We start from the raw sequence: 14,269 nt of genomic DNA on the forward strand, positions 1-14,269 counted from the left end.
GGGTGGGCTCGCTGTGGGAAGCCCACGGAGGGGCAGAGGATGCTGAATGCTCCAAGGAGAGACCCAGGGGTGAAGACGTGTGAACTTCTTGCCCTGAAGACAGTCTGCTCCAAGGGAGAGGAGGCTCCCCAGAGTCCTGCCTGGCTTTGTGGGGAGCAGTTCCAGAGCATCGCCCGGTGACTCCGTGACAATTATTGCAGTCTGAATTCCGGCTAGCAGGAGATGCAGCGTCTCTGCACTGAAGTCAGAGCTCAGCTGTTCTGTAGCTGACTGAAGGAGCCGGTGTATGCTGTGTGCAGCGCAAGGCTCAGAGTGATCCCTGTAGGATGGTCCATGGCCTGCCAATGCAAAGTTAGGCTGTTTCCACCCGGGAGAGTTGCACTGGTGCATTGTGGAATTTGTAAATGGTTGTGGGGAGGGGTGCGTGCCCATGATTCCCACCGTATTAGTGGGGACAGTGGTGGAGGCTGGTAAGGAAGATTCCCATGGTCTTTAAGGAGATGAGTCGCACGTTCTCTGTGGCAGGATAGTGAGTGTCTATGACTCACATTATCCACAGGGGAAACGGGGGTGCGGGAGGGGTTGGAAGGGACCGTAGGGAAATGCCCTGTGTCCAGGAATCTCTCTCTCCTTTTTGTTGCTGCTTTGTGTTCTGTCTGGTTTGCGTGCCGGCTCCAGCTTCTCCTGCTGCCAGCTGGTGCTGTAGAGAGCCCAGTGCATCAGCTGTCAGCCCAGTGGTGCTCTCCTCTCCTTGCCCACTTCCTGCAGACAGCCAGATTCTGAAGGCCTGCTCAGGAGCTGTGCCAGCACTTTGTCTGGCTGGGGAGTGACTCATGAAGAAAAGGCTCTTGTGTCTGAGTGATAAGAGAGCAAACAAATCACTCTCAGGTGGTGTCAGCTTGTAGGTGACAGCCACTGTCTCCTTCCCTGCAGGGCCGTGACTGGCTGGGAGCAGAATGAATCACTTGTCTGTGCTTTGCCCATCTGCTGCTTGGGCTATAGGGCCCGTGGCTAAATTCACTGAGCAAAACTGCCCTCTCAAACCTCCTCTACCTCTGGTCAGTCATTACGTCATCTCCTCAGCAGTGCATCAGAGAGCTGCTCTCGTTGCTTGTCTCCACACATGGTCCCTGGGCAGTGTCAGCTGCTGCTTCTTGGGAGCAGAGCACATCCCTGCTGCTCTCTGTGTTCCAGGGTAGCCACAGGCCACCTGTCCCAGGATTCATCTCCCAGGAGAGGCCAACCTGGGGACTGTCTCACTGGTGTCCTACAGCAGCCTGAATCAAAGGGATCTGGTCCTCCTGAGTCTGTGTTAACACATGTCAGCCTATTGTATTTTATCTGCTAGAGATTCAGGCTCCTGTTGATTCAGATTGACAAGGACAGCAGCATTAGCATGTTCACTGTTGCTGCTCACTTGCAAATTTCATGGTAACCAGGGCTGTTTTACGCTGTTGCCTGCTACAGGCTGGGACTGGACCAGCTGAGAGTTCTCACATCTTGCCATGTGCCCTGCAGCACTGCCTACCGGAGAAGCCTGGCAATGGAGTATATTCGTTGTGCACTGTAGTGCTTCTACTTGGTCATCCCTTGCAGGACTTCCTCCTGAGGTTGGCACCGGCATAGTGGTGAGCTTCCCCAGTATATGGCTGTTCCTTCCGTTGCCTGCTCTTTTCCCATTCCCATTTCCTGTGGCTGGCTCCATTGCCCTCGTGGAGATCTGGCAGTGCCGGCCTGAGCAGCCTGGTGGGAGAGGGGATGTGTTTATCACTTTTCCTGGAGATTATCTGTTGAAGCACTCTCTGACAGTTACAATAACAAGGGCAGCGCGTTGTGTTTCCCAGCAAAAGGACACTCGCTGCTGAAAGATGTATAGCACTAATTAGAAATACATAACATCCGGCCACATGGCAGCCTTCTCCCGGCCGCTCCATTTCCTGAGCTCAGACGACTTTGACGACAGTTGGTTTATGTTTTCCATGAATATAATGTTCTCAGAGAAACAAAAATTTCTCCCAGTTACACAAGGCCCCCCCCCCCACCTCTTCCCCCAAAAAAACCAGGTAGATTTATGGCTGCGGAAAACTTGTGCTGACAGGGAAGCCAGAACAAATTTTTTAGCTCTAAGCATGAAGTGTAGCTGAGAGCCCAGGTAGGTGGCTCAGAGGGGGCGCTGCTGCAGCTGCTTCTGTCTGATGGAGTCAGTTCTGCAAACTTTTGTAAAGGAAACCGGTTTGTAGGAAGGGAATAATGCTGTTAATACTGGATTTAGAACTCTCACCCTGCTGCAGGAGAGGGACTAGGAGTGGACTGTGAGAGACCTGCTGGAGCTTAGTGTATTTCAGTCTTACACACAAAACTATGTTAAAAGAAGATTACTAAGGTTGCAAAGTCAAGTATTCAAAAGTTAGAATAATGCCAGAATTAAGGTTTTCTGTGTAACCTTAATTCATTTGTTCTTGTGCATCTACATTATGGTGCAGTCTTTAATTACATGATCAGATACTATTTTTCCACAGGATCCCGGCCTGATTCAGTGCACAGGGTGGACGGTGTTCACTGAATGAGAAGTTATTTCATATTTTGTTTTTTCCTCATTGTTCAGTGTGCCCCTGGATTCAACCTGTCCTCTGTTCAAACCCTGCCTTGGATACAGAATTATTAATTTCCGCAGTGGCTTTTCTATGACACTCATCACTACACTTTCCCAGGCTGTCATTTATCTTCACAACACCCCTGTGAGGTGAGGGATGGTATTCTCCCATTCTACATATAGCGAGCTGAGGAATGCAGATTAAGGTCAAAAGTTTCCACTAATTTTGGGTGCCCAATTTGAGACACCAGGGACCTGATTTTTCAGAGTTCTTAATCCCAACTCTGATGGTTTCAGTTTGCAGCTGCGAGTGCTCAGTATCTTTGCAAATCAGACCCCTAGATCTCAAGGCGGGCACTCAGAAAATGAAGAGAACACAATAAGTGGCCACCAGTGACAAGTTTGGTTTCAGTGGCTTGCCCGCCAGGGTGGCATTCAAGAGCCTTAACCATGAGACATCCTTTCTCTTCCTTCAATCCCGTCCCTCATTTACTGCTCACTTGCTGCCATCTGTAACAAATATCCTACAGACAACAGCTTCCTTGACTAAACAGCCTCAATTCAGCCCTGGAGCAGGCCATGCTATGCACTGAGGGAAGCAGAGGGCCTGTGTAAAAGATAGTATGTGATCATGCAGTTAAAGACTTTCATAATCCATAGGCACAAGGAGGCTGAATTAATCTTGCAAAAGCAACTATAAACCTGCGTCTGACGAAGTGGGTGTTCACCCACGAAAGCTCACGCTCCAAAACGTCTGTTAGTCTATAAGGTGCCACAGGATTCTCTGCTGCTTTATAAATCTGGCTTTTCCTAACTTTTGCATGCTTGATGTTGCAACCTAAATAATCTTTGAATGTATCTTTTTGTGTAATTTCCTAGGTTTTTAAAAAATACAAACAAAAAACATTCCATCCTGTGGCATGACATTGACACCCACCTGGTCATGAGCAGTTTTTGATCCATGACACAGACCTTTGCCACTTGAGCTAATGGAGTGAATGACCACAGTAGTAGTGTCATCCTCCGTGTGGCCCAACACTAGAGGGAGGTGAGAGAGACACTCTGTCAGCAGCTTTCCCAGATGTTTGCTGCCAGCAGAGGCATGCTAAGATTCGGTAACCTGGGACTTGGTTCCAGGCACTGAAGGGGCAGGTGCTCTGTTAGGCACAGACTCTTCTGTCTGTTCTCCCAAGCTTGGCTCTTGTCCTATCCCATTCCCGTCTCTCCTCTACTTACTGTCCCACACCCATTCCCTTTGCCTGCCTCGGGCTTCTCATCTCAGTCCCAGTCTCTTTGCCCAGCCTGTCCTCATCTCACCCACAACATCGCTGTCTTAATCCCAGGCTCCCCCCTCCTCTGCTCCTAGTCCCAGGCTCCTTGTCTAGCCAATCTAAATCCCCTCCAGCTCCTCATCTGAATGGTTTCTTCCCCCACTCACCTGGCTCACAGTCCAGTCTCTGGCTCTCCCACCTACTCCCTCCCTGGCTCCTTGTCCCAGGATCTTTGCCCAGCTGGTCCCAGTTCTCTCTCAGCACACAGGTCCTTGTCAAATCTGTCTTCCTTCCCCCCACGGTTTCTAGTTTGCCTCTTTGTCCAGTCAGTCCCCAGTCTCCCTCCCTCTCCCCAGTTCCTCCGGTCTCAGTGCACCCCAACTGGCTCCCAGTCATACCCCCCCATATCCCTCACATGCTGCCAGACCCAGTCTCCTTGTCCAGCGAGTTCTAGCATCCTTTTTCCAGGCGCCTTGCTCAAGACAGTACCAGTCCCCAGCTCCTAATCACAGGTTCTCCCCACCTCTAATCCCAATCTCATCAGCCTCCTTGTCGCAATCTGCTCCTTTTCTCTGCTCCACCCTACCCCTGTCCAGCTTTTGTTCCCTCTGCATTCAAGACAGCTTCCTCCTCCACTGCCTGTGTGCCAGCAGGGGGTCACGGAGAGCACACGAGAAACAGGCCCCCTGCCCATAGCAATCTTTCCATGGGGTAGAGCATGCTCTGCTGCTCCATAAGGATGGCGCACAGCATTAGGAGCTAGGAGAGGCTTGAGCATGCTCAGTGAGGGTGGAATCTTGGAGAGTTTAGCGCTAAAACCCAAGTCTCTACTGAATATGTCCGACCTGTGATATTTCAGAGCCTCGTAATTTAGCCACATTTGGGCAGATTTTCATGCGGTTGACAAAGGGCTCGTCCCTTACTACTCCACTGTCCCCTGCTTATGCCTGGGGCCACTGGAGCTGTTCAAAGAAAAGGCTGTAAGAAATTTTAGAGGCAAAACAGTGTTATTTGTCCATAGCCTTGTTCTCAGAAATGGCGGAACTGACAAAAAATGCAGCCTGAGGCAGAAGCCCAGCATGGAAAATTTCAGCCCAAACAGGAGAGTTTGGCAAAAATATAAGCAAATGAGAACAGCATTTTATAACGGGAGGGGCTGGGCATTCCTAAAAGTGGTGCTACCAGCCCCACCTGTAATAAAGTCTCAATGGTCAGCTCACGCAGTCCAGCCAAGGGTCCTGAGGCATGGTGCAGGGGAGAGTCCTCAGAGGGTACACACCAGGTTCCCACAGATGCTTGCAGTTCTTTTGAAAGGTGTTCATCAGCATTGGAAGCAGGGTCAGCGTCAGCTGATTTTCTTCCCTGTGTGCTTAGTGCAAAGGCTGAGAATGGAGTGACTCATGAGATTGGGCCATGTGCTGCTGCTGAGAGTTGCCCTCTCTTTGTACCCATTAATTTCCCTCGGCATCACCAGTTTTGGAAGGAGCATAGGAGCCATGTTTCTAACCATTTTGGGGCATTTTACTAAATGACGATTCTTTTGTCTGTGGATCCTCTTCCACTTTCCAGAGTTGATTGGTCGGTCCCCTCTTGGGCACATCCTTCCCCTGTCCCATCCAGGTGGGGGTACACTTCCACCCCCGTTAATATGCTGTGAGAGAATGTTTTTCTGCTCCTGTGAGGACGTGGGTTTATCTGAGTGTAGCCTACTTTGGGATTTAGAGCAAAGAAGCTGAAGAGATTGGAACCTTAGCTAATGGCAGTTTCAGCTGGTTGGACGCTGTGACTGATACCTGGAAGTGCCCCCTGCACAAAGTATTTGGTGATGCCTGAAGGGTAGGAAACAACATCCCCTGCCTATTTGGCAGCACGGCTGCCTTTGGCAGGACTTTGGAATGGAGGAGTTTCAGGGGAAGCCGCATCTGTGAGGTTGATAGGATTTATCCTGGAGCAGGCAGAACCTCTGCTGCTTTGGTTTGTACCTGTGCTGGAGTTAGTCCAGCTTGGCTTATACTAATGCCATTCTGACTGCTGGGAACCAGCTAGAAAAGGTGAGAAACAGCAGGGCAGTAGGGTCCCCTTATTTCTACCTGTGGCCCAAGGAAGGAAAGTCTCTGCCTCCAGGAAGCGGGGGATAGCTCAGTGGTTTGAGCATTGGCCCCCTAAACCCAGGGTTGAGAGTTCAATCCCTGAAGGTGCTATTTGGGGTTTAGTCCTGCTTTGAACAGGGGATTGGACTCAATGATCTCCTGAGGTCCCTTCCAACCCTAATAATCTGTGATTCTATGAAATCATGGTGCACTGTGCGTCCCAGCAGCAGTGCCCATCATGCAGCTCCGAGGGACACCTGGGCTCCGTGGGCTGCAAAGCCCAGCACATCTGTTTCAGCAACACTTTCTCTAAAGAGAATTTTCTCTCAGCCAAGGCAGTCACCGCATTGTCTTGGATGTGTGGGGCCATGCTGGGGCGGTGCAGAGGAGGTTTCTTAACACTCAGCACTCACCCAGCACTTTGCAGCTTCAAAGCACTCTACAAACGTCTGCCTAATTAACCTCCACTTCCTGGGCACTCTCCGTCTGCTGTGCTCTCCACTTGCTAACTTACCCTGTCCATTTTCCACTGCATGCTAGCTAGGCTCCTTTGTTTGAGACACATCCCCCAGAAGCCCCTGTGGCATGCAGCCATGGCATCTTTGCTATGCAGCTGCAGGTCCCCATTGTGACTTCCCCTGTCCTGAGGAAAAGGATGGAAATGTCTGAGCAGAAAGTTTCCCCTGATTTGCAGAGCTTCCTCTTTGTTCTAGAATCAAACCTCTAGGGCTGTGACACTGGGGAGCAGGGGTGTTCATGTAAGGGCAGGGTTCTTTAGCAGCCCCACGCACCTTGATTTCCCCTGAATATCCCCCTCACCCTGCAGAGCTGGGCTGGCTGGATTGCTCTGGGGCTGGGGGAGGTGGGGAGCTTCCTGTCCTTGGCCTGCTTAGGAGCTCCAGTGCATGAATTCTCAGGGTCACATGGGTCCTGTTTCCTTGTCATGCTGAGAAGACATTGGCCCATTGTAACTGAGCTGGAAGTGAAGGGGAAACAACCCTTCAATTCATGTGTGTAAAGCTCCCTGATTCCTCCTTATGCTGGCACTATGAGCCACCTCTTATCCTGCACCAGGGCTCAGCTCCAGGCAGGCAGTCGCATGGCTCCATGTAAATCAGGCATTAGTCTGTGTGTACATGTGAGCAGGGCCGGCTCCAGGCAGCAGCCTAGCAAGCAGCTGCTTGGGGCGGCCAACGGTGAGGGGCGGCATGTCCGACTCTTTGGCGGCGGGTCCCTCGCTCCCTCTCGGAGCAAAGGACCAGCCGCCAAATTGCCGCTGAAGACTGAAGCGGCAGCGGTAGAGCTGCAGATAGCAATCACGGATTTTTTTTTCCCTTCTTTTTGCTGCTTGGGGCAGCAAAAACCCTGGAGCCAGCCCTGCATGTGAATGTGCCTGGTTCCTGACAGAGCCCAGCCTGCTGTGCTAAGCTGGAGTGAGCTGGGGCAGGGAGGGCCATACTGTTCATGCTGCACAATCCCTTCTCTCTAGCTCTCTGGAGCTAACTCCGGGCTCTGTAATGTTACCATTTAGTTCCCAACAAATCTGTGTTGGTTCCATGTGTCATGAATTCACAGGATCTGTGCTAAAGCCAGGTTTGTAACCACCTTCAGAGGAACCCCTTCAGTGGGGCAGACTCCCAAGGAGTCCCACTCGTTCTTCAGGATAGCCCATGCAGCCTCACCGCCTTCTGGACTGAGCTGCCTGATGCACACTGGGAGCTCTGCCCAGTGACTCCAACTGAGAAAGACACCTTTTCCCTCCACTGGGTAACAATGCAAAGTACAGAGGGAAACTGAGGAACATACAGGCCTCATAAAAATGTTACAAAAACTTCCCAGTTCACCACAACATGTATTTTATTGTGGTGCATTTTCAGGGGGGAGGACAACTAAGCACTTATCTGTGCCTGTTGGGAAGAAAGCCACATACCCCAGGATCTGAACGATGCAAAGATAGTTACTCTATATCAAAATAAAGGCGACAGAGCAGAATTCAACAACTGTTGCGGGACATCTCTGCTCAGTGTGGTCGGCCAGGTACTTGGAAGCGTCCTGCTGAAGACTCCCAAGTCCTTGCTAAGAGAGTCCACCCTGAGATCCAGTGTGGCTTCGGAGCTGAGTGCCGAAGGACAGCTGATGTCCTTCACATTGCTCTTGGTGCCAGAAAAAAGCTGTGAAGAACAGGCACCTCTCTACATAAATTCATTGACCTACGAAAGGCCTTTGACTCAGTTAGCAGGAATGGCATTTATAAGATCCAGTTGCAAACTGGCTGTCCACAAAAGGTGCTCTCCCTATTCAAGGAGTTCCACCAGGAAATGAACGGAACCATCCGGTATGAAAATGAAACAGCATCTGAGTTTTAGTATTGATACTGGTATGAAGCAAGGCTGCATCTTCGCACCCACCAGCTTTGGCATCATCTTCTCTAGTCTTCTTAAGTGGGCCTTTGGAAATGATCTCTCTGGCATGCCGATTGAATGGAGGCAGGATGGCAGGTTGTTCAACATCAGACAATGTCAGAGCAGAAGGCATATTATCAAGCTTACTGTTCAGGATCTGCTTTTTGCAGATGACGCCACATTCATCTCTCATTCACCTGATGACCTGCAGGTCATGAAGAACAAGTTCTTTGATGCATGCACCAAGTTTGGCACGGTAATCGGTGTCACAGAGTCACCGGGCAATGCTCTGGAACAGCTCCCCACACAGCCAGTCAGGACTTTGGGGAGCCTCCTCTCCCTCGGAGCAGACTTGTTCAGGGCAAGAAGCTCACACGGCTTCACCTCCTGGGTCTCTCCTTGGAGCATTCAGCATCCTCTGCCCCTCTGTGCGCTCCCAAGTGAGCCCGCCCCAGTGGGTCCCTGGGAAGCCACGGGTCCTGGAAGCCACAGGGTCCTGCACCCCACTCCGCAGTCAACGTGACTCTCACCAGACAGCAAAAACAGAGGTTTGATTCGATAACAGGAACGGGTAAAACAGAGGCTTGTGTTTCAGCTAAACCGACCCCTCGCCGGGTCCATTCTGGGGCAGTGAGCCAGACCTCTAGGTCTGCACTCACTCCTCGTCCCCAGCAAGCTCAGACTAACAAAACCCCGCTCCAAGCCCCTCCTCTCTGCTCAGCCCCTTTCCCAGGCCAGGAGGAAGACCTGATCCCTTTGTCCCCAACACCTCATGTTGGCACCTTTGCAGGGAGGGGCCGCAGGCCACAGTTGCTAGGAGACCAGAGTGCCAAGGCATTTAGGTGCCGGCTTTGCTCTGCATAGAATACTTAAGAATGCACAGGGGACACTGAAGGCACCACTCACAGTAATCAGTAAAAACGTTAAGAACTATTCCTAGTTTCATCACATCTTCCCCATTCGAGACGAACTGAAGTGAGGTCACTCCAGCCAGTGACCTGGGGAAGTTCGAACCCACCAACTGTTCCATGGATCCCAGCATCTCCCATTCCTCGGGTGAGTACACCAGAACAGTCCCAGTTTCACGCCTCTTAGGTTGACTTGCTGGCTTTCGATCGGCACTCGCAGGCTGCATGTGGGAAAGGTTTAGTGGCTCGAACCCTTTTTACCCAGTACTCCTGGGTTTAAACTGGGGACAGGGGTCTTACCTCCAGCTCTGGCTGCGATTCGGGCTCTCTTGTTAAGATGCTCCCATCTTGGCCTTGGCCAGCTCTGGCTTGCAGCCGTCCCACCCTGGTGGCCCAGATACACCACCTCTTCCGTCCCACCTTACACTTCAGCTTTTACCATCAACGTCCCACCTCCTTTGAGGCAGCCCAGACCTCTTCACCTGGGACTTGTCCCCAGGTCTGGCTAAAGATGCCAACATGTTATCAGTGTCTGCCAGGGCCAAGTCATGCCTGCTGCTGCTTCTCCTGCAGCTTTTCCTCACCTCGTGCTCTTTCTCACGGTCCTCTGCTCTCTTGGGCCTGGCTTCAATCCATCCATCTCATCCCTGATGGGAACCCAATTGTGAGACCTCATCTGGTTGGGGACCAGACTTTCAGGGATGCCTGGCTGCTGCTCAGCTGCTCCGGAAGTCCCTCTGTAGCCCCATCTGGGTCAGGAATCTGCTACTCAGAGCGGTCTCCTCCAACTGCAACGATAACTGTGCAGTGGTGAACTTCCCATCCGTAACCCTCTCTCTTGGCACAGGATACAATCTTCTAAGAGCTGGTGATAGGCCCATGCAAACTTCACCGTTCCCAGTGGCTCTAGACTCACAGGCCTGTGTGCTCTTGGCTCCCATGGTTTCAAGGAAGAACGCCTGGGTCCAGCCCCTTCTCTGTGATCACCAACCTTTGCCAGGTCGAGCTGCAGACTCTCCGCCCTGGACTGCTCCTGCAATACCCAGGGGAACCCTGCTACTGGCAAAAGTCTTCTCTCTCCAGGTCGAGCGGCAAGTCCTCGCCTGAGATCGCTCGCTGCAGTCCAGGGGACCCGTTACTCCACAGTCCTTCTTGGTGTCCACACTCCCAGAGGTTACCACCCCTGAACCGTCCCCTCTCTGAGTCTTCAGCACACTGTCCTCATTAGTCCCCCTTTGTTTACTGCTCCCAGTCACTTACTGCAAGAAGCACATTCACGGGTTGCGGTACATCCACCTCTGCCACCAGTTTGTCACGGAGTCACCGGGCATGCTCAGGAAGCCCCACCAAGCACAAGACCTCCCGGACCAGGAGTGTCATCTGATCTCTTGTTCCAACATACCTTCATTGCACTTTGCAGCGGAGGGGTCAGCCCAGTTGCTAGGAGACAGAGGGTCAGGCATTTAGGTGCACTGGCCCTTTGCTCTGCCAGATACTTAAGAACTGCCTAGGGGACACTGAGGCACCAACACATTATTCAGAGAAAACATTAAGAACATTCCTAGTTCATCACAATCAGTATCGAGAAAACAGTTGTCATGTCACAAGGAACCAACATTCTACCTAAAATCTATGTCAATGACGACATTCTGGATAACATGGATCACGTCTGCTATCTCAGCTCAATTCTCACGAGCTCACTTAACCTCGATAAGGAACTTGATGCTAGAATTGGGAAAGTTTCTGTCACTTTTGGCAAACTTACCTCACGTGTTTGGAACAATGAGTTGCTAACCCTGAACACAAAGGTGTCTGTTTATCAGGCTTGTGTGATCCGTACCCCAGTCTACGGCTGTGAAAGCTGAGTCATGTACTCCAAGCAGGAGTGGAGATAGAACAGCTTCCACCTCCGCTGTCTCAAAAAAATCCTTGGAGTTACTTGGGACCAATGGATCACTAACAGTGAGATCCTTGAGAGCACTAGCCTGCAGACTACCCTGGACACACGCAGGCTTCGCTATCTGGGACATGTGGAGTGTGTGCCTCAAGATCATCTGCTGAAGGCTGTGCACTGTGAGCAACTCAAGAACCACCCACATCACAAAGGAAGGGCAAAGCTCTGCTACAGCTACGAGGTCAAGCAAGGTCTCAAGAAATTCAGAATTCACACTGGCAGCTGAGAGAACCCTTACCACAACCGCTCAGTCTGGAGAAGCTGGGTCAAGGCTGATGCATTCACGGCAGAGAGCTATCAGAGAGCCCAGGCTGAGGCCCGCAGGTGAGCCAGGAAGCAGAATGTGCTCCAACCTCCTTCTGGTGAGTGGACCTGTAGCCACTGTGGGACGTCTGCCGCTCATGCATCGGGTTCTTTTCCCATACCATTGCCAAGCACCACTGACAGACTGACTCTGCTGTGTCTCCTTTCATTTGTCCAGATGTTGGACAGTGGGAGGATAGCTGTTTGTCTTTGAGGGCACTGCATCCTAGCGGCTGTTGTGCCTGGGCTATAGATTTATGATCCTACCCACTGTAACCTTCTGGCGTTTGCAGAGAATCTCATTCACTGTGAAAGCCAGCCTTGGGTAGCCCAGTGCTTGTTTTCAGGATGGTATAAGAACTTGCATTAGATGGTGTTGGTGTGGTTCCAGGAGGGGGGCATGGGGTGTGAGAGTAAAGCAGACTAGGGAGACAACTACCCAGAGCCCCTAGGGCATTGTCCCAGAAATACCATCTTGAGGGCTGTGTGTTGGAATGCCCAGAGCTATTCAAAGGGTCATTTCCTTTGTCTTTAATATATTAATCTCTTAGATTTATATAGTACCTTCCATCCGGGAGGATCCCAAAGTGCTTTTGAGGCTGTACGTACACTTAGATGCAGCCATCTCCTGGATGGTCAGCTTAGAACAGGCAGTGAAAGAGAATCTAGTATCTGATTGAAACTTAGGGATGAGTTCCAGGGAAGCAAAATGTAGTTTCTTGAACTGGACTATGGCCAGGCCTTTGGGGCTCTCACTCTTATTGTGGGAAAGGTTTCATGAGAGTGAGCGTTAATGTCCCAGAGAGGTCACATCCTCTGATTTTATGTTTCTCCAAAAGCTGGCACCCCTTGCTATCATGCTGGGGCAAGGTTCAGCACAGCCTAGCAGATAAGAGCGCCCCCAACTGAACCGTCATCTTCCATTAAGTGGTGGTCTCCCATCCAGGTACTAAACTCGTTAACATCGACTTAGAACGTGATGTGACAATATCAAGGTTTCAGGCCTTCCTCTCAGTTTGTTCTCATTTTCTTGATTTTACTTAACCCTCTTCCCACTTCTCTGAAATAATTATATCTCCTCTGAAAATCCACAGAGTCTATGCCCTCCCTGGCTTCGACCTTTCCCTGATCTCTTCAGGAATGGGGTCTGTGTGTCTGTGGGTTAGGGCTCCTGTGCCTAGCTGAGATCTGCAGCCTGCCATGGCTTTGGAAGTTCAGCTTAATGTCCCTTCTCTTTTTCTGATGCATTATGCATTTTTAGTTAGTCAGTCAGTCAGTCATGGGGAACATGTCTGTGTTCAGAGGGCAGATGGGGAGAGGAGTCTCTTTTAGCCTCTGGTCTCTGCTGTGGCCGACCCGGCTGGCATGGGCACCGCCTGGTATCTCTGTGTTGGATGTTTGCAGTAGCTGTAACACAAGCCTGGTCTGGCTTGTGCCAGATTCTTCCATGGTGCTTTGCATCACACTTCTTCCTTGGTGTGCTGAGAGAGGCAGGTGGGCTCTGTAGCTGGGACTGAGGGAGCCAGCGGTGTGCCAAGGCAGCGGGGCTATAGCAGCGTGACTGGCCTGACCTTAAGCATGGAGGCATGCAGAAAAATAAAATGGCCTTCACCATCCTTCTCCCCTCTCCCTCTGGACAGGATCCTCACCTCCCCTGCTGCTGAGTCTGGCCCCTGACCAAACAGCTTCATGGTCTGTGCCCTCTCTACACTTTCTCAGTGGGGTGTGAAGCCACCAGAAGGGGCAGAGAAATAATTATGAGGGCACATGTTGCCAGTAATTAATTGCTAAAATGCCTGTTCCCAAGCTGCCCCCTGCCATGACTGACTGGAGAGCGGGGCAGCGTCTGCCTTGCCCTGCCAAGTGTAACCCATGCCCGGCCAGCTCCCTGCCACTCTCACAGCCTCAGAAGTGGGTTCTGTCTGGCCACTGATGCACTGGTGGGATTTGCTCTGCCCTGAGGCAGTTCTGTTGAGAAGAGTTCTGGTCATGTGGCATCTACTTGAGTAACAGCTTCAGGCCTCTTGAGAAGCTGTTGTGTGACTTGTGAACTACTGGGAGGAACCTGTGCTCAGTGCTGAGGTGAACATGCCAGCAGTGGTGGAGATGAAACATGCAGCTAATTATCCTTTTAGCACTTTGGAATTCTCCCCTCATTCGCAGGAGGAATTAGGAAGTCTGAGAGAGTGGCAGCTTCTGAGCCCTGAGTGCTGGCTTAGCCATGATGGCTCCGCAGGCAGGGCTTTGAGGCACCCAGTGCACAGTGGCTGCCAGGAGCTTGGGGTCTCTGCCTTGCCACTTCCCTGTTTGGAGCCATGCAGATTCCTCCTCTCCTACTGGGGGGTGCTGGGTAGGAGAAAGGAGCGTGCTGGGTACTTGGCTTTCCCCTTGTAGTCTCCCCCAGCCCATGCACTAGGATGAAAAGGGCAGGAATTGTCCTTGTCTCTCAGAGTGGGTTCAGGGTGAGGGGCCTGCTGTCCCCACCATAAGCTGATGTTCTCTGCTTGTCTCCTCAGAGTGCTTCTCGGAGGACTGTCGCTCAGTGCTCCAGGAACAGGCCACGGCGCTGGGACTCTGCATGTTCGCCCTGCTGGTGAGGCGCTGCACCACCTTACTGAAGGAGTCTGTCCGAGGTAAGGGAGCTGTCTGCCCAGTGCTGGTAGCCTGCCTAACAACACTATGCTACAGTGTTACGCTAGCCCACGTCCTCCCTGCCCTAGCCCAGCCCTCCTTCCCAGGCCTGGCTCA

The 14,269-nt window shown here is 51.6% G+C and overlaps 1 protein-coding gene across 3 annotated transcripts in view; it reads left to right on the forward strand.

The window, feature by feature from the left end:
- SMG6 (SMG6 nonsense mediated mRNA decay factor) overlaps nt 1-14,269 on the forward strand; it is a 158,036-nt gene that overhangs the window by 74,549 nt on the left and 69,218 nt on the right. For all 3 annotated transcript variants that reach the window (XM_075073960.1, XM_075073961.1, XM_032788313.2), the window contains one exon: nt 14,038-14,154. In XM_075073960.1, coding sequence (XP_074930061.1) covers nt 14,038-14,154 — 117 coding nt within the window. The remainder of the gene's footprint in view (nt 1-14,037; nt 14,155-14,269) is intronic.

Source organism: Chelonoidis abingdonii, chromosome 20 (assembly GCF_003597395.2).
Source record: "Chelonoidis abingdonii isolate Lonesome George chromosome 20, CheloAbing_2.0, whole genome shotgun sequence".
Taxonomy (NCBI): Eukaryota; Metazoa; Chordata; order Testudines; family Testudinidae; genus Chelonoidis; species Chelonoidis abingdonii.